Source organism: Anarrhichthys ocellatus, unplaced genomic scaffold (genome assembly GCF_004355925.1).
Source record: "Anarrhichthys ocellatus isolate YVR2014 unplaced genomic scaffold, GSC_Weel_1.0 scaffold5, whole genome shotgun sequence".
NCBI lineage: Eukaryota > Metazoa > Chordata > Actinopteri > Perciformes > Anarhichadidae > Anarrhichthys > Anarrhichthys ocellatus.
In genome coordinates this window covers 3,224,312-3,246,566 of record NW_022280035.1, presented here as the reverse complement: position 1 = coordinate 3,246,566, position 22,255 = coordinate 3,224,312, and the positions used below count along the sequence as shown (strand labels likewise).

General features: G+C 40.9%; 2 protein-coding genes across 3 annotated transcripts; one reads left to right on the top strand and one right to left on the bottom strand.

The window, feature by feature from the left end:
* Positions 1-790: 790 nt before the first annotated feature.
* On the bottom strand, positions 791-6,329 carry ogfr (opioid growth factor receptor). Of its 2 annotated transcripts, XM_031844393.1 has the most exons (7): positions 6,059-6,329; positions 5,426-5,491; positions 5,263-5,344; positions 5,101-5,179; positions 3,988-4,054; positions 3,345-3,493; positions 791-3,255 (listed from the first exon to the last, which is right to left on the bottom strand). In XM_031844393.1, exons 1-7 carry the CDS (start codon positions 6,185-6,187, stop codon positions 2,166-2,168), a joined length of 1,662 nt encoding a protein of 553 aa, XP_031700253.1. In that variant the 5' UTR covers positions 6,188-6,329; the 3' UTR covers positions 791-2,165. The 2 variants fall into 2 exon arrangements, with proteins under 2 accessions (XP_031700253.1, XP_031700252.1); XM_031844392.1 differs by having other exon boundaries at positions 5,263-5,491.
* Positions 6,330-12,079: 5,750 nt separating this feature from the next.
* Positions 12,080-15,003, top strand: kcnk15 (potassium channel, subfamily K, member 15). Its single transcript, XM_031844401.1, has 2 exons — positions 12,080-12,694; positions 12,927-15,003. Exons 1-2 carry the CDS (start codon positions 12,412-12,414, stop codon positions 13,931-13,933), a joined length of 1,290 nt encoding a protein of 429 aa, XP_031700261.1. The 5' UTR covers positions 12,080-12,411; the 3' UTR covers positions 13,934-15,003.
* The last annotated feature ends 7,252 nt before the right edge of the window (positions 15,004-22,255 follow it).

The window sequence follows — 22,255 nt, the reverse complement described above, 5'->3', positions numbered from 1 at the left end:
AAAAAATATCAGATAATACAGAAAAATCCCAATTTCCTAAAGCCCAAAGTGATGTCTGATACAGTCCAACTCCCAAAGATTAGTTTACGATCACATAACGATAAAAGAGCAGCAAATCCCAACAATTCAGCTGCTTCATCAAGTGAATGTTTTGTATTTATGTTATTGAACGATTTCTGCACTGTCAAAGTTCTGATTAATTTTCTGTCAATCCACCAATTGTCTGAACACTACCCGAGACAACCATCACACTCTGGGGCACAGATGCAAATATCTTGACCACAAATCAACATAAAGGAATAGCTTACATCATTAAATCATAAGTCTATATGGATTTAAAAAAAGCTTAAATCCATTTCCTCTCTTAAATGACAAACCTGAGCACTACTCTCAACCTAACTTCAAAACACATCCGTCACAAACGGGTCGATCTATAAATGGAGGCTGGCAGGAACAACGCAACCAACGAGCTCAGACTCCAGCAGCATTTCTTGCTGTCCTTACTCACCCTCCACTCCAAACGGATCCAAAGTGCTGAACAAATCGTGTTGCGTCAATATCTCTAAATTAAACTTTTCTCTTCTTCTTCTTCCCTCGGTTGTGAGTCATGTAACTTCACTGAAGGTCTGTTTGCTGGGGTAAAAAAAGAAGATATTTCGGACTATATGCTGCTGGGATTTCAAATAATAGTCTCAGCAACAGAAGCCGACATCTACCGGTGTTATTCTGAGGATTGCTATTTACTCGACTATAACGAGACTCTGGCTGAACACATTCATTTCATAACAACTTCAAAAAATAGTTTAACTTTATTCTGCTTTAACAGCCAGTTGGGAGGGGAAAGTCATATGTAAACAATTCAGCACTTTTATAAAGTAATCACCATTTCATTATGTAAATCTCATAGCTTTAATAATGAATAGTGAAATTGAAGTGCAAATATAAAAAGATGCATCAACGTACGCGCCCTGGCTTTCACATGTTCATGGACTTCACTCATGTCAAATGAACATACAGTGGACTTTAAATCACAGCCAACGCTTTATCAGACTTACATATTGTACAATCAACCAGTCCCATCACATCGCTGGCAAGGCTTTGTTGTTAACGCGTCTGCCTGCCAAGGCTTCATGAGAGCATACGGATTGTGCAACATTATTGAGATATAACTTAAGTGACATTCAGTGGGGTCCAGCAGGAACACAGACTAGTACAGGTGATGTTCTTACACAAACAGCCCAAAGAGAGAAAAAACAAAAAAAACAACTCTTTCAATTCATTATTTTTCAGTGCAAAACAATTATTAAATTGTGAAAGTATTACGGTGTTAATGCTGATCCATCATTTTCTTGATATACATTAATAAATCACGCTTATTAAATATCACAACTACATCAAAAGGAAAGTCTGATATTCAGGTTTTCTGTTTGTCGACAAATTTCATGAAAAGACAAACAATTCATGATACTCAAAAGTATCGTCTGTGTACCTCATATCAGTCACTAAGCAACAATGTCGCACTGGCCAACATGCCCCTTCATCACAATAACATAATAATATAACACGCTGAAGTTCATTTTCAGTCAATCACACATGCTGCTGAAAAAAAAGTCCCCAACAAAACCCACTTCTTACTCCCGTTTAGTAGCATTCGAGAAAAACTAGTCACTTCCTGTGAAAGGATTTAGACTTAAACAACAACTATGTCGTCAATATTTGAGGATTCACGTGTTCAATGAGAATCAATGGGATTGGAGCCGAGAGTCACGGATAGAATAAAGAAGCCAGAAAGCATTGAGAGCTCAGCCAACGCACTGTTGGTTGTGGGGAGACTAGACGGCTGGCACACGCTAGCTACTAATGCTAACATGTTAGCCTCCTGTTGGTTTTGATCGTTTTCATGGGACTTAACCAAAAAAAAAAAAAAAATAAAAAAATTAGAATTTAGAGATCAGAATTCTCCTTTAAGCTTGTCTGATGGCCACGAGGAAACCGACCAACATCCTGTCCCACATTCAGCAAATTAATGATTTCATACTCGTTCAAAGTGAAAATAATTAATATCTAAACAACAAATATAGTAGAAACAAGGCCCAGGAAGTCTTTTTAAGTCATACTCTGTCCCTATAGTACATTTCATTTAAGCTCAAAGTTATGCATCTTCTTCATGAACTCTTCACATTTTGGTCTGAGCTTGAGGGGTTTGATTCCATATCGACGTCCTCCGACTCCTTCCTGTTTGTCTGTTTGTCTTTGTCGGTGCTCGTCGCCGACCCATTTGTTGGCGTCTCATTTGCCTTCGACGTTTCCTCCTCTTCCTTTTTATCTGCCACTTGATTAAAATCAGTCCTTGGGATTTTTTCCTCTCTTCCAGAAGAAAGAGCAGGCGAATGTTTTGAAGTCTTAGGGGGCGTCTGCACAGAGGGGCTCGTCTGCACAGAGGGGCTCGTCTGACCGGCGGCTTTATCAGCGCCAGCCTTCTCCTCCATCGGCCCGCTAGCGGAGTCGTTGCTTTGCAGCTCCTTGTCGTCTTCTCTCTTCTTCTTCGGTGGTTTTTCAGTGTCTATGTCTGCATCCGTTTGCATATTGTCATCTGGTTCCTGGGTGGTGTCCTTGGAGTCGTTGGTAGATGCGTCCTCGCTGTCCGCACAGGGCTCGTTTTTTGCCGTCGCAGAGTCGAGACTGGACGACTGATCCATTTCATCGACATCGTCTGTAGAGTCATTTCCATTCCCCAAACTTTCATTAGACTCTGCGTTTCCATTTCCGACAGTCTCTGTTTCTGGTTTAGTCTCGGGCTCAGACAGTTTGTTTTTGTCTTTACTTGCCGTCTTATCGGTTCCTTTCTGAGCCTTCGAAACATTATCCAGTCCGTCCTCTTTTTGTTGCACAACCAGCTCTCCATCTTTGCCTTTACTCCGTGAATACGCCTCATCTTTTCCATCTCCATTCCCAACCGCGTCAGATTTCTTCTCTGCCTTCCTGAGTTGTCTCTGAATCTTTCTGGGACACCACACAAACTTGTCCTTTGGCTCAAAATGAAAGTAGGCGAAGCGCACGAGCTCCTGACGTTTCTGCTTGTCCAGGACAGCAAACAGGAAGTAGTCGAGCACGCTGCGCTTAACATTGCTCAGGGTCTTCTTGACTAGAGTCTCTTCCAGAAAGAAGTGCACCAGAGGGGCCTGGTAGTGCTCAAAGCCCAGCTCCCCGAGGCTCTTCAGGATGCGAGTGATGCGCAGGTTGTTGTGCATATTCCTGCGAGAGAATTGCAGTTGAAGCTGAGATTACAAACAGACATTTATACATCGACGTTGCATGTATGAGACTTTTTTTAAAATATTCACCGCTCCAGGTTTCCAAATCGCTCCTTCCAGTTATCTGCTCGTTTTATTTCGCCCGTCTCCTTGTTGACCAAACGCATGCCATAGAAGCCCAACATGAGTTCATAGGACTCGACTAGTCTCTTTTTAGCCTCCTCGTTCTTCTTGAAGGCCTGGTGAGCACAAGCAGTAGAGGTAAAAATATGAACAAATCACCAGTAACACGGGTCAAACATTTGAATTTTGGTTAAGTTACGGGTAGAAGAGGAAAATATGGGTTGTGTGTCTTTATGAAAAGAGCCGAATGTTCCATAACAGGTTTCCTAAACATTAAAATAAGGTCGATAAGTGTTTGCTTGATAACCAATCCTGCAGTTTCTAAGAAGTGTACAAATGATGTTCGTAGAAATCTTTTACATAATACAATGCAATATTTCTAATAACTAAATTTCATCAGATACGCAGCTTTCAACCTGTTTAAGTACTTTTTGGAGCATTTGTCTTAGTTGATAATCCTCTGAAGCTTTTCTCACATAATGCATCTCTAGCCACAGCATCTGAAATACACATTCAACTCACTGGATGACATTTGATTTCAGCTTTGCATTGACCAGATTTTGTTGCATAAATGGTCAAATTAATTTGTAGTTTCATGTTGTGCACTGACCTCAATCTCTTTCTTGGTGAGTTCTGAAGCCATGTAATTAACCCCCGGCTCTCGCAGTGGAAACAGCCTGATGACAGAAAATCAATTAACTTCTAATGAAACGATACTCGTTCAGTGAAGATGACTTCAGCGGTCCCGACAAGCGTTCTTCACCCCAACATAAAATATACTCTGTGCTTCATCAAACATCACGTACAACTCTGAAGCCCTGTGACTTTACTAAGTATATCCTTCTAATAAACAGTCAAGGATTCACAAAGCTTTCATGTCGACACGACATCCTTCTGGTACAATTGGGATTTAGTGTCAACTTAATCATAGTTTTTCTTTTCTTAAAATTGTTTAAAAAAGTAATGGCTGAACGAGAAGAGACCTTTTCATTTGGATAAGGGCTTTATCAATGCACGACTGTGTGCTATTCGGTCACTAAAGGTTCTTTGAAAGCTAGTAGGTTAATTAATTGTCTTACTAGCGCACAAAGTTTGCAAACTACTATTTACTGTTTTAACTCCTTGCTTAAAGTTACTACAAGGAACTTTCATTTTGCGTTGATTTTGGCAGCTCCTGTGGACATAAGTGGTAGTGTTTCTGAGCACCAGAGTCCCTTTAAAAAAACCTAATTTCACTGGCAGTGGTTCTGGTTCTCTCTTGCCTCACTTCCCTCCAGATTGCCCAGCAATACGGCCTGGGCCACCAGCAGCATGGTGCCAATGTTGGCTCCCAGCAATCAGCGAGGCAATGCCCTGCTCCTGGCCGGAGGAGGAGGCGCTACTGGCAGCAGCGAAGCCGGATCATCGATGGCGGGCCGGCTGGTGCCAGAGACCTCGTTAAAGTCTGAGCTGAATAGGTTTGTGTTGAAACCTGCAGGATTTCATCTAATTTTGCACAGAAGCCGTCCCGATGGCACCGATGACCAGCAGTAAGAATAACAAATCGAAAGAGCCAATCTTCCCGCTGATGGTCTCGTTTATGTATGTAGGTCATATAGACTCATTGGTTTAAAATTTAGACTGTTTCATGAAGTTCCTCACAGAAACTTTAAGAGTGTGCCGCATGCTTCCGACTACAAGGTCACCAGAATATGACACACACCAAGGCGTAAACAATACATACCACTGAATGTACGAGTGAACTCTCTCCAGTCGTTTGTAGTCATTCTTCCACTCCTTAAGAAATGATTCAATGTAGATATCTGCACCAAGCGATAAAGAAAGCATCGTGTCACTGAACAGACTTAACGAACATTGAAAATGTAAGAATATCTTGATATGTTACCATCAGGAGCGGAGGGGAACTTATTTAGATAAAACTGCAAATTGTTCATTTTGTCTTCTGAGCACTCGTCATCTGTAAGATTCTGACAAAAACACATATATATAATTTGACGTTTCTCAGTGATGCTGGACCAGATGCATTTGGTTACTTTGCTGTGACTTACTGGATATCCTCTCCTGTAGGTCTGCATGTCCTTTGCTGCCCTCATGTTTCTGGGCGGATGATGCCACTGCAAATATAATCGAAAGTGAAATGAACCTGCATCTGTCTCAGCGCTGTATACAATTTGATGATGTGGATAAAAATCATTATTTAGGATTAATGCATCCTAGTTCAAAAGAACTATGACAAGCAGTTTCGTCATTGCTAACGATACCACGGCACGTAATGTAGCAGAAGAGCAGGAATAACGCGATACAGTAACGTTGCAAGTTAACCTATAAAAAGGCCAAGCTAATCCATTTCACACTCCCGCAAAAAATGGGTTTAACACTAAATTTAAAAAGGTCTGTTTTGGCTGTATATTACACAGTATGCATAGTAATCGCTGCAAGCAGCCCAACGTAAATATAACGATATATAGCGACTTATAACCCCTCAAAGTAAGCTAACGTCAGAGGCTAGCTAGGCTAGTTAGCAAGCCTGCAGCACAGAGAGGCAATACAGCTATCGTTAGCTTTACAGCCAGGTGAAAAGGCAGTGAGTTACAAGTCAACATATTCCAACGCCATGACATGATTTTAGGCAAGTTGTGGTTTGGCCGAGTGATAGTAATAAAAATAATAAAAGCACGTACAGTTAAAGTCCAGCCAGATTTGTTTTTGTCTTGACATGACCGACGCGTTTGGCTCTCTCCGGCCGGGTCGTCTCCATCACTCTCCGTGTCCCACGTCGAGTCGTAGTCACACACACAGTCGTCCTCCATAATTATTAAAATAGTAATGTGACTTAGCTAAAGGCTAAATAAACGTGTAACCCGTATTAGCGCTATTTGACGAACATGAATCACATGTTCAGGTTAGCCGAGGACGTTCCCTGACCATCATCCGTCTCTCTGGTCTACCATCGTCAGTCTGCAGTACTGATGCTGCCTTTAAGTACCCCCGCTCCAAGTAGCGATTATGGGACTTCACGTAACTTGGCACAAATAGCGTTTGCGGTTAGTTTAATTGGAAAGGAAGTTCGTCTTTAATTGTCGCTCTTGTCTGTTTAAGAGAAAAAATAAGCCTTCAACAGTAGGTTTGAGTTGCTGCCTCACGTGACCACCATCTAGGTACAGTTTAAGATAAGGTAAAACAGGAAGGTATAGATGATATTAATGCTAATGGCGTTTATCAACATTTAAGGAAACAATTTATTCCTTTCTTTTTGCTTTCACGCCGTATTTTAGAAGCGGGTGTCATTTGTCACTTAATGAAGTTGTTCGTGTGCTTTCTAATACAAAACATTTTGAGTTTCCAACAGAACCGGAAGGCAGCACACTTGCTGTATTAGATGGTTGATGGCGATAAAAACTGCAAACTAGAGCCGTGTAAAGAGAGAGTCGCGTCAACGGAGGTTCAAAATGCTTGATCGTCACTTGAATGAACGTAGACTTGCGGTAGTTCCAGGAAGTACTTAGCGGGCAATTTCAATGCGTAGATGTTGATAGAATCTGTATAAATACTTCTAATAGTTCTCAATAAATAAATTGATTCACAATATTCATATATAGCAAGGATGAAATGTATTTAGTAACATACATTTGTGTGTTTTTTAAAAGTAAAATTAGCTATTTAATTATCTGCATTGTTGACATATTTTAGGCTAAATGTTATTTATAATTTAGATGTAACTTAATATTGTTTCTAGACCAGCAACAGTAATGGTTACAACAGCAAAGTCACGATATAAAGTCATTAATATCTCACTGGAAACGAATCTAAAATGTAAATAAAATAAATGACTTTCCTGAGTTAAGTTTATAAATGATACAAAATCTACTTTTGTCGAGAAAATAGTATTTATTTTCATAATTTAGCAACAAATCCTCTCATTGGAGAAGCGGGATCAAGATAATGTTTGGTAATTTTGCTTGAAAAATTACCTCAACCATTATTAAACCAATCAACCAATTATTAAAATAGCTGCCGGTAAATGTTCTGTGGATTCACCAGTCGATTAATCCACTAATCATATGACTGACGTCATGGTAAATAGATCTGCCAGAGTGGCAGCGTTGGAAAAACACATGCACTGTTAAGTTGCATGTAAAATTCTTTAACTACATAACTCACAAAATGTATTTCTAAATGAATAAATATTGGTTATTTTTGTTGAGGGAGAGCTGTGACAGCCATGCGACACATTTTACTAAATTCTTCTTTGTAGGTGGAAGAAGTATTCAGATGCTTTACTTGAGTATAAGTACGAATATCACACTGTGAAAATCACTACAAGTAAAAGTCCTGCATTCAAAAACTGACATGAGTAAAAGTATTATCAGCAAAATATACTTAAAATATGAAAAGTATTCATCGTGCAGTGAAATGTTCCCTGTCAGAGTTTTACTATTATGTATATTGTTTTTGGATTCATTTTACTGCTGCATTAATGCTTATGTTGCATTTTGCTACTGTAGATGTCTAATGTTGTGCTAATTCTAACTCCTTTAAATAGTCTTGGTTAATCTCAGCTGTGTGACGATGCACTTCCCAGCGCATCCAAGAGGGTTTTTAGATATTGTTTTTAATCTTGAGAAGTAAGAGAATTTTCTCAAACCATAGAGGAACACTTCCTCCTTCAGGCGAACACAAACATTCACATTCAAAACCACCAACTTTGCTGTCAGACAAATGTTGTGGAATAAATAATACAATATATGTGTGGAGTAGAAGTATGAAGTTGCATAAAATACTCAAGTAAAGTACCTTGAATTTGTACTTACTTAGATACATTTCACAACTGCAGATCGACCATCTGACCTTGTGTCATTAACATCTCTTTGTCACAACATCTAAAAACACTGCATCCACTCACACACAATCTCACATGCTCTCTCTCTCTCTCTGATACACACTTACAGTCCAAACACAGTCCAATGTATCTGGTAATCCAGTCTGAGTTCTGTCTAATATCTGGACCAGCAGCACAAAGGATTGAAGGGTGTAAACATGTAATTTGTCCTTGATGTCCATCCTCTCACAGTAATTGGACTGATGCATTTATACAAGGGAGTATTTCACCATTAGAAGATATAAATAGAACTGTTTATTGCCACAGGGTGATTCAATTTTAAATGGTCGCTGGTGTGGGTTTCTATTTTTGGTCTTTTTAGTTACTGTGGAAACCGACGGGCCCTGCAGGCATTCAGAATAAGCTGTTCCTATTTAATGCCTCTGCTTTATAAAATGGATTCCCCGTTTCCTCGTTCTCAGCGAGTTCAACACAGATGGAAAGATTTGTTAATATACAAAGGGATTATAATAATTATGTAAACCCAGTCTGGTTGTGTCTGTCGGAGATTTGACAAGAATTTAGTAACATTAAAAAGGCTTACTACTCTACCTGCCCCCTTGTTATGTTGAGCTTCCTGCTTCCTGTAGATTATCACATTTAAATGACCTGCCATTTCATTTCAGACTGAATTTGTTTTACTTGAATATGCATACATTTAAATAGATGCATTCAATTTAATGCAAAAATTCAGAGCGGGGCGATTGTAACCGTGGTTTGGTTGCAATTATAACACTGACACAATAAAATAAGTCATATTTACCCACGGTAACCCAACATATACTCACAAACACACACACACACACATATATATGTACATATGTATATATGCATATGTATAATTTTATGTGGAGTATCAATGTATATAAATGTTCAAAAATGTTTAAATTGTGGTATAATTTAGTAATCTCTGCGTAGACACTAAATATTTACATATTTAATGGTTCACACAAAGGGATACCGTGGACATTTGAAACAAGTTTTTAATGAAGCATATAATCAGAAACTCACTGATTTTTATTCTTGTATCTGATTAGGATTCAGCACATAATCTTTTTCTCTCCACTGCAAATTCAAATTCTGATATGTGTCCTAAATGATCAAATCCGTCATTATTATCATCATCCAGATTAAAGCCCTTGCAGCTGGATTCCCCACTGTCCATGTCTCTGTGTCTTCAGGTCCTCGTCCTCTTGTCTCTGACGACAGGTTTGTCTCTTCATAAATCAGTTCTCTGTTTCAAGCTGCTTCCTCATCTTGTACTCATGTATTGTGCCTGTAAATGTCCTTGTCAAAGCACAGCTGCTGCTCTCTGCTAATGACCACCTTTCCATTCTAAAAGTTTGGCTTTCACAGAGGAGCTAAATTTCTATGAGCCCTCCTCCAGGACTTTTTCCAGATTTGCACCCCCCCACTCCCCCTGCAGAATTGGCAGATGGGTTTTATTTTGTAGAGAAATGTGCCTTCAAGCAAAAGCTCCTCTTGTCTTCGCATGATGCCATAAGCATCTTTGAAACGTTTTTTTTGTTCAAATTTTTACCATCTGCATATTCTGAGACACCGAGTAGATGTTTTTTGATTTCACAAGATAAAAAGGTGACAAATGCTTTTTGTTGACAGCGTTTAATGTTGCATGAGAGTAAAAAAATATAAAAGGATTCATAGGATTAATACTAATCTGGTAGTTAAAACACATCATAAATCACAAGCAATAAAAGGCACAACACGCACAGTACAGACGACAATAGCGAACATGGTCTCAGTGTGGGCGGTGTTTTATGGCATTTGGTATGAAAGACTTTTTGTGAATGTTTTCGGTTGCTGCGGTGGATCTGTAGCGTTTTCCAGAGGGCAGTTTTATGAATTCTTTTAAAAAGAGGACAAACAGGATCAGATGCAATTTGTCAAGGTTTTTGTTTCACCTGCGTCATATATCCCATTACTTTCATTCTTTCCCAATAATTGTATCTAGATCTTAGCCCCCAGGTGCCCATTAAAAGTTAAAACACGTTCAAGAAGACTTCTGCAAACATTCTCTAAAACGTTCTTGCTCATGTCTCATGAATCCAATTTCCTGATTAGATACAAGTGCTGCATTGCTTTTTTAAAAATGTGTCCTGTGATGGCTGTAAAACTTGCAATCAAAAAAGGTTCCTAAATATTCACACTGTTGCTGTTTCAACAGGCTGTTCACGAATCAAACGAGGTGGGAAAATAAATACAGGCATTTTGGTGACTCATAATTATTACTTTCGTGGATACATTTTAATTATTTTGGAGATGAGATACAATGAGCACTTAGAAACAGCTAAATATATTTTTTTGGTTTGAGCTAAAAAAAAAACCTACCAGCTGTCAATCAGCAACCGTGGGAAAGATAATAATAATGTAACAAATGTAGACTGTAAAAGAGGAAAAGCATTAATATTCATGTGCCAGAATTTAATAATATACATCTGACATTTAAAGAAAATGAGGCATTGCGACCAAGAAAGTGGACACTGGAAGGCATTTCCATAATCCACTTCATTTGTTTCCATTGTTCCTCGTAAATGACACGGTAATATGTGAGCGTGATAATGAAATGTCATTGAGAGAGCAGAGAGAACAAAGAGAGCCCAAACTAAATCGATGAAGCATCTCTAGAGTCTAAATACTTATCCTGAAGCCCAGGCCTGATGGGGATTGATGGGCCTCCTCACTTTGTTCCAGGTCCTTGGGCTTTGAAAAGGATGTGGATACACGCTGTGCAGATTGATGGGTGGCTGTTGGGGGCTTCAGGTTCCTCTCTTATCAGCGGAGATGTAATTGCTTTATGGAGAGCTGGTTTGAATCACGACAGGGATGCAAGCGTGCTGATTTAGCCACATAACACAAAAACAGGGCCTCTGAGAGCAGGTTGCTCTGTTTCTAGAGGAACAAAAGAACACAAAGTGATCCACCTGCAGAACGCTGCTGCTGCTTCTACTGACGCTCCCGTTACGTTTTCATCTGGAACAACTGTGTGCCCTTTCTGTTCTTTCCTTCCACTCTTGACTAGAAAATCCAGCTTGAATGATTGATACTGGATGTTGCGACACAATTCACCGAACGAGGGCCCGGATCATTGTGCTTAACGTATTATCTCCTCACTGACACTTCAAGTCTGTGCTTCTGGTATGAGTAACCGTGGCAACCGGCATCACCAGTAAGTTTTCAGAAGCGATGTCGTTTATTCAACAACTGTACCAGCATGCATCAGTTTGTGCAGACACAACACACACGCACGCACACACACACACTTTATTGTTATTATTATGTTATTATTCTGAGGCTGTAAAAGGATGATAATTCACATGAGATGACATCATTACATTACTTATTAAACAATGTATTGTCTCAACTAAAACTGTCCTTGCTTCATAATCCATTTCACATCAAGGCCTACTCATTATTATCGAATATTGAATTGGTCAAACTCATTTTAGCTTTCATTGTCTTATTTATTTTTTGGGATGTTTTCAGAAGGCAAACACAATTCTTTTTCATCCATTTATGTTTTGTCAGTGGTGCAAATAAACCCTAACTAACAAAGCAATTTAGTTCTCATCATGTTACTAAACCCGAAAACATGTTTTAGGATAGCTCTGTAAAGCTTTGTGCCTGAAACCCTGGTCGTCCGTGTTTCTCAGCCTCTGGCTGTCTCCACTTTTAGATGCGCAGTTTCAAGGCCAGATGTGAGATCCCGCTGGTCGCTGTCCGTGGTGCTGAACCCCCCTCCTCATGTTAGATTGGTATCGACTGAGTCGGGACTTCACTTGTTACACACAGCTGGGATAAGACTGAACATTGCTGCAAACGCGTACGAAGTGTCTTATTCATACATTTCATACCGCTTTTTTTATTATTATTTTGGAGTGGTTTGCGCATGCGAAGAGGCAAGCTGAGGCCACTTGCTGATGACCGAGTTGAGAGCATCGATCGCTCTCAAAGCGCTCAGCAGGATATGCGCGTTTTTACATAAACCTGGTGAAAACAGATTTCCTGCTTTTATTTTCTCCCGCTGCTACGTTTCACGCAACAGGCAGCAACACCAATGTGGAGACCGCGCTGAGGGAACGGTACCACCTGTAACGGTGCGCCTATCTGCTGCCGACTTTCACGTCGACGCCGAGGATGAAGAAGCAAAACGTCCGGACCCTGTCGCTCATCCTCTGCATGTTCTCCTACTTGCTGGTCGGCGCCGCGGTGTTTGACGCGCTGGAGTCCGAGTCGGAGAGCTCCCGCAGACGCATCTTGGAGCAGAAGCGCAACGAGATGAAGAAGAAGTACCGCTTCTCCGAGCACGACTACCGCGAAATCGAACGAGTGGTGCTGCAAGCTGAGCCCCATCGCGCCGGGAGACAATGGAAATTTGCTGGCTCTTTTTACTTTGCCATAACAGTCATCACCACCATTGGTAAGTTGATGTCATGCTTCTATCTTTAGACATGGGGGGTACTGTTTGACTCTGTTGCTATAGTATTTACAGTGGAGCATTTATATTTCCTCTAAGTTAATGCAACATTTAAGGCTTGTTTTGCAGACTAAATCATGAATTAAAGAAATAGATCCACGTTTCAGCATCCAAGCATTGCCACAGTATGCGTTGTGGGTGATGCGCCTTCTCATTTCCATCCCTCTGCATTAAGGTTATGGTCATGCAGCACCAGGCACAGATGCCGGAAAGGTCTTCTGCATGTTCTACGCTGTACTGGGAATTCCTCTCACTTTGGTCATGTTCCAGAGCCTGGGAGAAAGGATGAACACGTTTGTCCGCTATCTCCTACATAAGGTGAAGCAGTGCCTGGGCTGTCGACGCACTGAGGTGTCCATGGAGAACATGGTCCTGGTGGGCTTCCTGTCCTGCATTGGAACCCTGTGTGTTGGGGCCGCAGCCTTCTCCCACTTTGAGCGATGGAGCTTCTTCCATGCTTACTACTACTGCTTCATCACACTCACCACTATCGGCTTCGGGGACTTTGTGGCCCTGCAGAAAAAGGAGGACCTCCAGGAGAAAACGCCCTACGTGGCGTTCAGCTTCATGTACATCCTGGTGGGGCTAACTGTTATCGGGGCCTTCTTGAACTTGGTGGTGCTTCGCTTCCTCACCATGAACACCGAGGATGAGCGGAGGGACGCTCAAGAGAGGGCGTCGCTGAAGAGGGACCGGGGCCTTTTGGATGGGTCTCTGGGTCTCCGTGTTGTAGGGGAACAGAGCAGAGGCAGCCACAGAGAGAGGAACAGGAGCAATGCGGTGCACGGTCGCAGCCACAGCACGCTCTTCCTCCCGATGGAGGAAGGAACCAGCTGCACCAACCTCATCGCTTCCCCAGCGGATCAGGAAAGGCAAGGAAGCCCCTGCAGACACAGGCTGCATTTTCAGATCAAGGCAGGCAGACGCCAGCCAGAGACAAGCCTAAGCTCCCTCTGCTCCTGTGTGTGCTACCGTTTGGGGATTTGTGATAGTCCTCTTATGTCCCACGGTGAGCACCACGGCTGTCATATCAATTCTGTTTTCGACAACTCAGTCTCCTACAGGATCCAGGGCTGCTCGCCGGGCTCCAGGGACAACACTGGACTCTCTTCCCCAGGAAGCACGCTCTCACCGGGGCATAGCTTCCGTGAGTTCCCTCGTTCAAGGAGAAAGTCTGTGTAAAGAGCACTATAGTGAGGTGTTTGCACAGACTGTAAGCAGCATTTTCAATGACACTGTATTTTGTGTTACACCTTGTGCATGTCAGAAGACACTGATTCTGTTCAATGAATAAGTTGTCAGTTGTGGTTGTTAAAGATAATTTTATTTGTTAAGCAAGGATGAGATTTCTTATCCTCTTTTATGACACTATCTATGTTCGTGATTCTGCTGTGTTCCTCGCATGAAAGCGAAAGTGCATGCTAAAGAGAATGTACAGCACAAAATGTGGACGCATGTGCGATGTACAGATGTAAACAGTTGGGCTTTTTAAAAGTCTTTTGGATATAGTGCTTATTAATGACTGTATAACTGTTCAGTGAAGGTATGTGAATGATCCTCGGTGGACTCTGCTCCTGCTTCCAACTAAATCCAACACTTTTCATGCCAGAGCTAGAACATGTCAGCTTGCTTTTATATCAAAAAAGCCTTAAATAACGTTCACCAAGCACATGAGATATGTGGCTTCTTAGCTCAGAAAATTTATTAAATCCTTTTATTACTTATAATGAGGGAGTCAGAATAACTTTTCTGTGCATTGTTCAGCATTAATGCACTCTAACATAAAGAGATTATGATTGTTACATGACTGATTCTAACATAATGGATGTAGCACGTTACAGATACTATGTAGCAGGTTGCAAATAAACTTCCCAAAATCCTGGAAAAATTGTCACTTTCCAGCCAGGGAGGTGTTAATTCCATGTAAGGTTTGTAGTCAGATTCAATCTGAGTCTCTTACAGTATTGTTTTATTAAACCAAAGGAAAGGACCATTCAATGTCTGAGGGTTTTTATTTTAATCAAAGTTTGCTGAATGTCTGAACAACTCACTTGAATGAGGTTAATTTCTTTTGTTTTCATTCGTCGTCCTCTGTTCTATTTGTGTTTTTTATCAACAGGAACAGAGGCACAGAGGAAAAATGGAGAAAGTGATACTACTTTTGGTGATGGTATTATATTGACTAACTGGTTTACAGTTGAAGGTAAACCCAGCAAGCATTGATGTGGTGATTTGAGCTTATAGTACCATACTGCCCTACTAGAGAGCTGCGCTCCATTAACTCAGGGTTACTTTTGGTTCCTAGAGTCTTAAAAAGTAGGATGGGAGCCAGAGCCTTCAGTTATCAAGCTCCTCTTTTGTGGAACCAGCTACCCGTTTCAGTCCGGGGGGCAGACACACTCACCACATTTAAGAGTAGGCTTAAGACTCCCCTCTTTGATAGTGCTTATAGTTAGGGCTGGCTCTGGTTTGCCTTGGACCGGCCTTAGACAAACTGGTATCGGCAAAAACTACAGGGGGACTTCCTTAGGATACACTGAGCACCTCTCTCCTCCTCTTCTTCACCTCTGTCTGTATGAATTGATGTCCCATTAATGCTCATTACTAACTTTACTTCTTCCCCGGAGTATTTGTGCTTTCTCGCCTCACAGGTTCCCATGACCGCAGTTTTATCTGGACACTGGTCCTTCAACCATCCATGGCCCTGCTGACACCTACTATGATCTTCATTATTAACATTATTAACCCTATTACCGATGCCATTAATGCACAGTACTGATTTTGTCTCTTCCCCGGAGTCCTTGTGCTTTCTCTCCTCACAGGTTTCCATGGAGCATGGTTTCATCTGGACCCTGGTCCTTCCTCCTACCATGGCCCTGCTGACTCCAACTGCTAATATCACTTTTATTATTACTCACATTACTATTTCATATTACCGATACCATTAATGCACATTATTGACCTGCTTCTTCACCAGAGTCTCTGTGCTTTCTCGCCTCACAGGTTCCTGTGTATCCGGGTTATACCTGGACCAGGTCTTGCCTCCTGCCATGGTTCTGTCATACATTGAATGTGTTGTAATTCTGTTATCCTGTTCTACACATGACATCTATTGCACTTCTGTCCATCCTGGGAGAGGGATCCCTCCTCTGTTGCTCTCCCTAAGGTCTCTCCCTCTTTTCTCCCCGTTAAAGGGGTTTTTTGGGGGAGTTTTTCCTGTTCTGATGTGAGAGTTCCGGGACAAGAGGATGTCAAATGTGTACATATTGTAAAGACCTCTGAGGCAAATTTGTAATTTCTGATTGTGGGCTATACAAAAATAAATTGAATTGAATTGAATTTGCACGTCAAGAGACTTTGAGAGGTGGAGGTTAAAATGATCAAAATCTGGTTGAAAAGTGAATGTTTTAGACATCTAGCTTACAGATAACTGTTGTTTCCATAGCATCATTTAATACATAGGTAAGACCTGCTTCACACTAAATGATGGTCATTGAGATCCACATTTCAACCAAATCATGAGCTCATTTTAACACAGCAGTAAGTATTTAAGTACATTTACTCAAGTATTGTACTTTTGAGATACTTATACCTTACTTAAGTATATATTTCATGTGTTCTTGAAACGTCTGCTTCCCTTTTTAAACTTCTTCTTCCTTACAATTTTGAGGTAAATATTGTACTTTATACTTGCACGTATCTGACAGCTTACATTGCTTTACGTTGTAGCCCGGTGTGACTCATTCAGACGCGCCAATGGGCGCCATGTGCGTCGGTGTCAGACACCGAGAGGCGTGCAAAAAGCATTTGTGTTTGACACCCTGGGAAGGAGAACAGGCTCCAAGGGACGGGTTGTCAGTGTTGACAACTTTCTCACTAGATTGAGTGACTTTTGGAGCTGGTGCTGCTAGTTACTTTCATTGGAAAAGAGTTGGCAACACTGGACTGTTTTTTATGGTTGGATGATTTTAAAAGTCTTTCTTACTCTTGCTGTTTTTTCAAAATTACAAACCCTAGCTAACCCTATAGCTTTAAGCTCGTTGTGTTGTTTATAACACTTATGTACCTTTCCTTAAGTGACATATCCAATGCAGGACGTTTACTCATAAGGGAGTATTTTTATATTGCATGCTGTGACTCAATGAGTCCTGGGTTCCAAGAACCTTTGTTGTTTTACCTCTTCTAATACTCCCAAGTAGTCCTGTCTGTTGGAGCTATGAAGTTCATACTAGAATGGCCATAAACAACATCACACCTGTCACAAGATGGAATCACATCATGTGTCTTAACGTCTGCACATTGCCTCCAATCACTATTTTTAAAATCAGTTTTTGGTTTGAAACGAGGAACAGAAATCACGAAGGCTTTACATAAGCGTCCCCAAGCATACATTTCACGCCATCTGTTGATCTGCTGGAATAGTAAGCTGCTTTACATATAAATGTGAAACTGATTGGGCAATAGAATCTGAAATGGTGATTGGTTATGAAACGCCATCTGCTCTGGTTTGCATGCATAGAAATGTTTCCCCTGTTCCTTACATTGTCACATCACAGGCTGTAATTCTGAACCGTCGTGTGCAACAAGTGTTCAAAGTGTTTGTCCACTTTCAAATATACAGGATTTTCATCATTCTGTATGATTTCATGACAGAGACAAAGGAAGAGAATTATGATACTATAACTTTGACGAGGGGGCCCTCTACAGGTGGTAACTCTCTTAGGAGAAGTTAGAGGAAAGGAAAGTCACAAAGATCCATGTAAAACATTTAGCCACTAGAGGGCAGTATATAACCCCACAGCAGCAGCAAGCTGGCTGATGTTCATCCCTGTGTTCTTCTGTAAAAGTCTGCTTTGTTTTCATTCTGACACAGTGAACAGCATTATAGCAACCATGCTCTTCTATTATGTTTATGGAAATTGTGTTTTTTCCTGTAAACCCCTTTTCGGCAGATTGAGTTGTTGGAATGAAGGGTCCCTAAAAGTGTAAACCTGGGACCTCGTGGTGTCAGGGGCCTGTTGATCTCTAGTCCAGGTCAACACCAAACTAGTTCACACATGTTTACTGTATGAACTCTCATAACTAAGGAGGTGATCACTCCATGCATGCTCGTGTTCAGCAGCAGAGGAGCAGAGAGGGCATACACTGAGAGTGATCACATGCCCAGAATGTGATCAACATGAGCCCGATCAACATCTTTGGTATTGATCCTAGCGAATCCACTATCGATACTAGAAACAAAGCTTGGTATCGATACTTTAGGTATTAGCCCTAGTAGGAAACTAAATGTAACTTTTTCTCTGACATACATTACCTGAGTATGAAACGTCATCTTATTGGTGTTCAAGGACTCCGATCCTCTTGACTATCATGTATCGCTGTGTGAAATAGAGAGTTAATGGAAAATACAGATGTTTTGGATGATTCCTCTGGGTGCACTGCTGTACTGTATGCTTACATTATACACATATCCTTTTCTCATTGGCCTTGTTGCCAGAATCTCATTAAATAATCAATATCTGTCAAATCAACATTTGTAGCTATCATTTCTAATACAAAATTATGCTACATTGTTCGTACTAAATACATCGATTCAAATATTCATTTTCCGGGAACCAGTTATCAAGCGAACTGCCTGAGTGGTACAAAGAAATTATTGGCAGAAAACCAGGACACAATTAGCTTACATTGATGGATCACAGCAGAGATGGCCAAACTTGTATAAGATGGATACGGCTTATGGGATATAAGATATAAGATATAGGCATAAACAGCGAATTACACAGCATGGTGTCCTATGGATGGCCAGTTCACTTGTTAGTCTCACTTGGACGGATGAGGTTCGGGTTAAAAAGGATGATATTATCATTGCAGCATTTTTCCATTGTATCCAGAGAGGTAGAGTGGAATCTATGCAGGTAGACGGATGAAACAGAGAGGTGATCTTTCTTTCCCGATACATTAGCGTAACATAGACCCGTGAAAATCCCCCTTGGGGACAGAAGAACCCCTTCATCTTATGCAGCCATTTCATTATCTGCCCAAACAATTTGAGGTTTTGTGAGGGATTTTGTTGTGCCCAGGGACATGGATCAAAGTAAAGTGCTATATCTCCTGCTAAAATGAATGATCTTGAAAGAGATCATCAAATAGAGACTCATCAAAATGGGAGCTGGTGCGAGTATTCTGTGGAGAGATAATTATACTCTTCTGAGAGCTACTGAAAATTAATTTCGGTATATAAAAATGTAGTCTGCTGGGAAGGAGCATAGAGCCTCCTGTTAGTCACCTTACATCCCTTGGTGTTACTTGTTTTTCCTGTAAAGGTGAATAAATAGTATTTCACATGCAAAGGGTGTCACTTTTCTGTCTGTGATTGTGTTCATTGTTTCCCACGTGTATATACCCATATATATATAATATGTCTCGGGATGACAAAAGACATCTCGTGTGGCAAAGATAATGGGTCAGTTTCAAAGCGTCTGTTCCATTTAGCAACTGATGGCTGTAAGAAAGCATGCATCAGAAGCTTTAAGACTAAATCAACAGACTCCTGTCTGGTTTCTTTATCGTACTGAGAAATCTGAAATATCTACTGAAAGATATTTTGTAAAAAAGGTTTATTATCTATTTATCCATAAACACAGCTTTGGGATGAAGCCCTGAACTTAATTGAAAAAATTAAAGTCCCTTTAAGGGAATGTTAACCCTTAAAAAAAACATTAGCTATGCAGATCATCCAATAAAATACACCCTAGAGGGCACTTTACCATATTTCACCCACCTTTGAAGCATTTTTGTGAACATGGGGGCTATTTCTACAAGTGATTAATCGTGTGATAACTTGAAAGTTGCCTTCTAGAGTGCAAGTAGCTTGATAAATGTGTCCCATTCTGCCATTTCCTGACTTTGCTCTGCATCCATGACGAGAGAGAGAGAGAGAGAGAGAGAGAGAGAGAGAGAGAGAGAGAGAGAGAGAGAGAGAGAGAGAGAGAATGTGACTCAGCTAAGAACCTTTTAACTCCTATAAATTGCTCTTTATATGTAGTTCCTAGATGTTTGAGTACAGGCAACAGGCCGCAGACAAAATGTTCTTCTTTGACAACAAGTCACAGAACAACACGTGAGTCAGAGTAACTAAAAGCAAAAAGTGAGTTGATGGTTGAAGGACGCATAAGTCATGCAGCATTTGTAGTCCCCACTGGGAGGCAGTGACACACTAAATGGCTGCACAATGCGCCTCCTATGTTTGCCCAGCTGTAGCTCTTTGGACGTCACCCCCCCCCCCCCCCCCAACTCCCTCCCCATCCTCTTCTGATCTGAGTATGAGATAGAGGTACACGATGATGAATAACAATTAGTATCTCTCTGAACAGATACTAAAGAAGAGGCCAATATCAATGTGAGATTTATATATGGAAAATCTTTCATTGTTCATTTCAGTATAAAAAATGTTGACTGAGCATGCTCTGCTCAAACAGCACAATAATGAAACAGTTACTTCAAACTGATATGTGAGCAAATAAATTGGACACTGGCACACACACACACACACACACACACACACACACACACACACACACACACACACACACGCACACACAAGAGGACAAAGTAATCACATCCATTCTGTTGAATTCTCTCCAGGAAAGTCATTAATGGTTTTAAATGAGGACGAGCTGCCACCGATACAACTGATCTGTGTGTGAAATGGAATTAGGTGGCTGAGGATGACAAGTGGAATCTTTTATAGCCAATACTCATTGCTCATTGTGGCAGTGTAAATGATGCTTTTTTGTCTTCTGGTCGGTGGCTAACAAATGACACTGACAGCACACATTTTCTTCTTCCCATTGACATATAATCAATTTAACTGATATAATCATCCATACAATCACTGGCACATAATCTTCTCAACATAAATTGGTATCTAACAGAGGAGTGAGTGCCCCCAGGTGAGGAAAGAAACAAAGTAGTGTAATTACTCAAGTACTGCAATGCCTTACTTGAGTATTTTCCATTTTAAACACAGGCCACTTTACAGCCTACCTCTACTTCATTACCTCTACATTTCAGAGGTGTATTTTGTCGCCATTTGGTTTTTTTGGAACCAAAAGTGAGGGTGGTGCTAAGTGCAACTGAATGATAAAGACAACATTTTCAGGCAACCAAAAAGGTTCAAGGAACTTTAATGAACTGAGAACATAGTTTGAAGTTGATTACTGGCCAATCACAGCACAGTAGGGCGGGACGAGGCGGAACATTCTTTGCGTCATCAACAGGTGCGCGCTGGCTGACATGCTGAACGGTTCCAGGTTCCAGGTGGAACTGTGGTGACTTCTGTTTGTTTGTTTTTAAGTTCACTGAGGCCTCTCTGCTGTTTCTGACAATAACCCCTGATGTGACTGCAGAACCTCATTCAGCTCAAACACGTTTGACAACTTTGAGGAGAGCAGTGGCACCAGAGCAGCATCCAGAGAGGCCGGAGAGGACTACAGGAATGGGTATGTTGTGCTTTGAGAAGTCAAACCTGGAGCTGATGGAGAACTTCGCCGTGCACCAGAGCAGGATGACATTAAGACAGGTGAGTAACGTTACAAATCAGTGTGTGCACTACACTTTGTGCTGCAACTCGGCACCTCTTCTTTGTTTGTTTGTATTATTTATACATGTCTTGTCTGCTTTGGTGATGTTTTTATTATGTTGTTGATTCAATAATATTGCTTGTTGTTGCACCCGCCATGGTGTCCATATTTTTATTTACTATCGGCAGTTTTTGGCTTAATTGTGAGTTGTATCTCATCTCTGGTGTCTTCCCGTGAGGCTTCACTGAGGAAGGCGGTTGTAACTATAATTGATAATCAGTTGTGTGCACAGGCTGCAAAGTGCTGTCTATAAAAAAGGAATATATAGTTTGTTTGGACATTGGGGCTCAGTGGTGTGACGTCGCTGACGTGTTAATTGCAACATGTTTGTAGTCTAAATGTGTTTTAATTTATTAGATTTATCATATAACATCATCATCATACATTTTTCCCTCTCTTCCCTCCACCCCTCTTTTACCTTCTTAAAAAAAAAAAAAAAAAATGTAAAGCAGTGATATTGTGAATGACCGACATTTTACTTTTATCTAAGTACATCTTTTCACGATTACTTTTACATGTAGGCATACTTGACTAAAATGTAATTAAAATAACAGTACTTGTGCTCTTGTTAAATAATGTAGCACTCTATCCATCCCTGGTCATTGCTACGTTTAGCCTTATAGAGGATCATAATACTTCTTCCACTGTGAATATCTGCTGGTCATCTGATCAGTTGAATCATCCCTGTAGGCACACATGCGTGTCCTTCTCCAACACACACACACACACACACACAGACACACACACACACACACACGCATATCAACAGGACTTCTAACAATCGATCAGAGCGGCTGCCGCTCCCCTTTTCAGTGCCTCATGTTGGTCTCGGAGCAATTAGCCTGCCTGCATCCCAGTA

What these genes read in the sequence shown, in the direction of transcription:
- ogfr (XM_031844392.1), bottom strand. Translation starts at nt 6,187, where the DNA reads ATGGAGGACGACTGTGTGTGTGACTACGACTCGACGTGGGACACGGAG. An exon ending in GTTCACTCGTACATTCAGTG is followed by an intron (nt 4,055 to 5,100) that starts GTATGTATTGTT and finishes TTCTGTCATCAG; the next exon opens with GCTGTTTCCACTGCGAGAGC. An exon ending in CGATTTGGAAACCTGGAGCG is followed by an intron (nt 3,256 to 3,344) that starts GTGAATATTTTA and finishes ATTCTCTCGCAG; the next exon opens with GAATATGCACAACAACCTGC.
- kcnk15 (XM_031844401.1), top strand. Translation starts at nt 12,412, where the DNA reads ATGAAGAAGCAAAACGTCCGGACCCTGTCGCTCATCCTCTGCATGTTC. An exon ending in AACAGTCATCACCACCATTG is followed by an intron (nt 12,695 to 12,926) that starts GTAAGTTGATGT and finishes CTCTGCATTAAG; the next exon opens with GTTATGGTCATGCAGCACCA.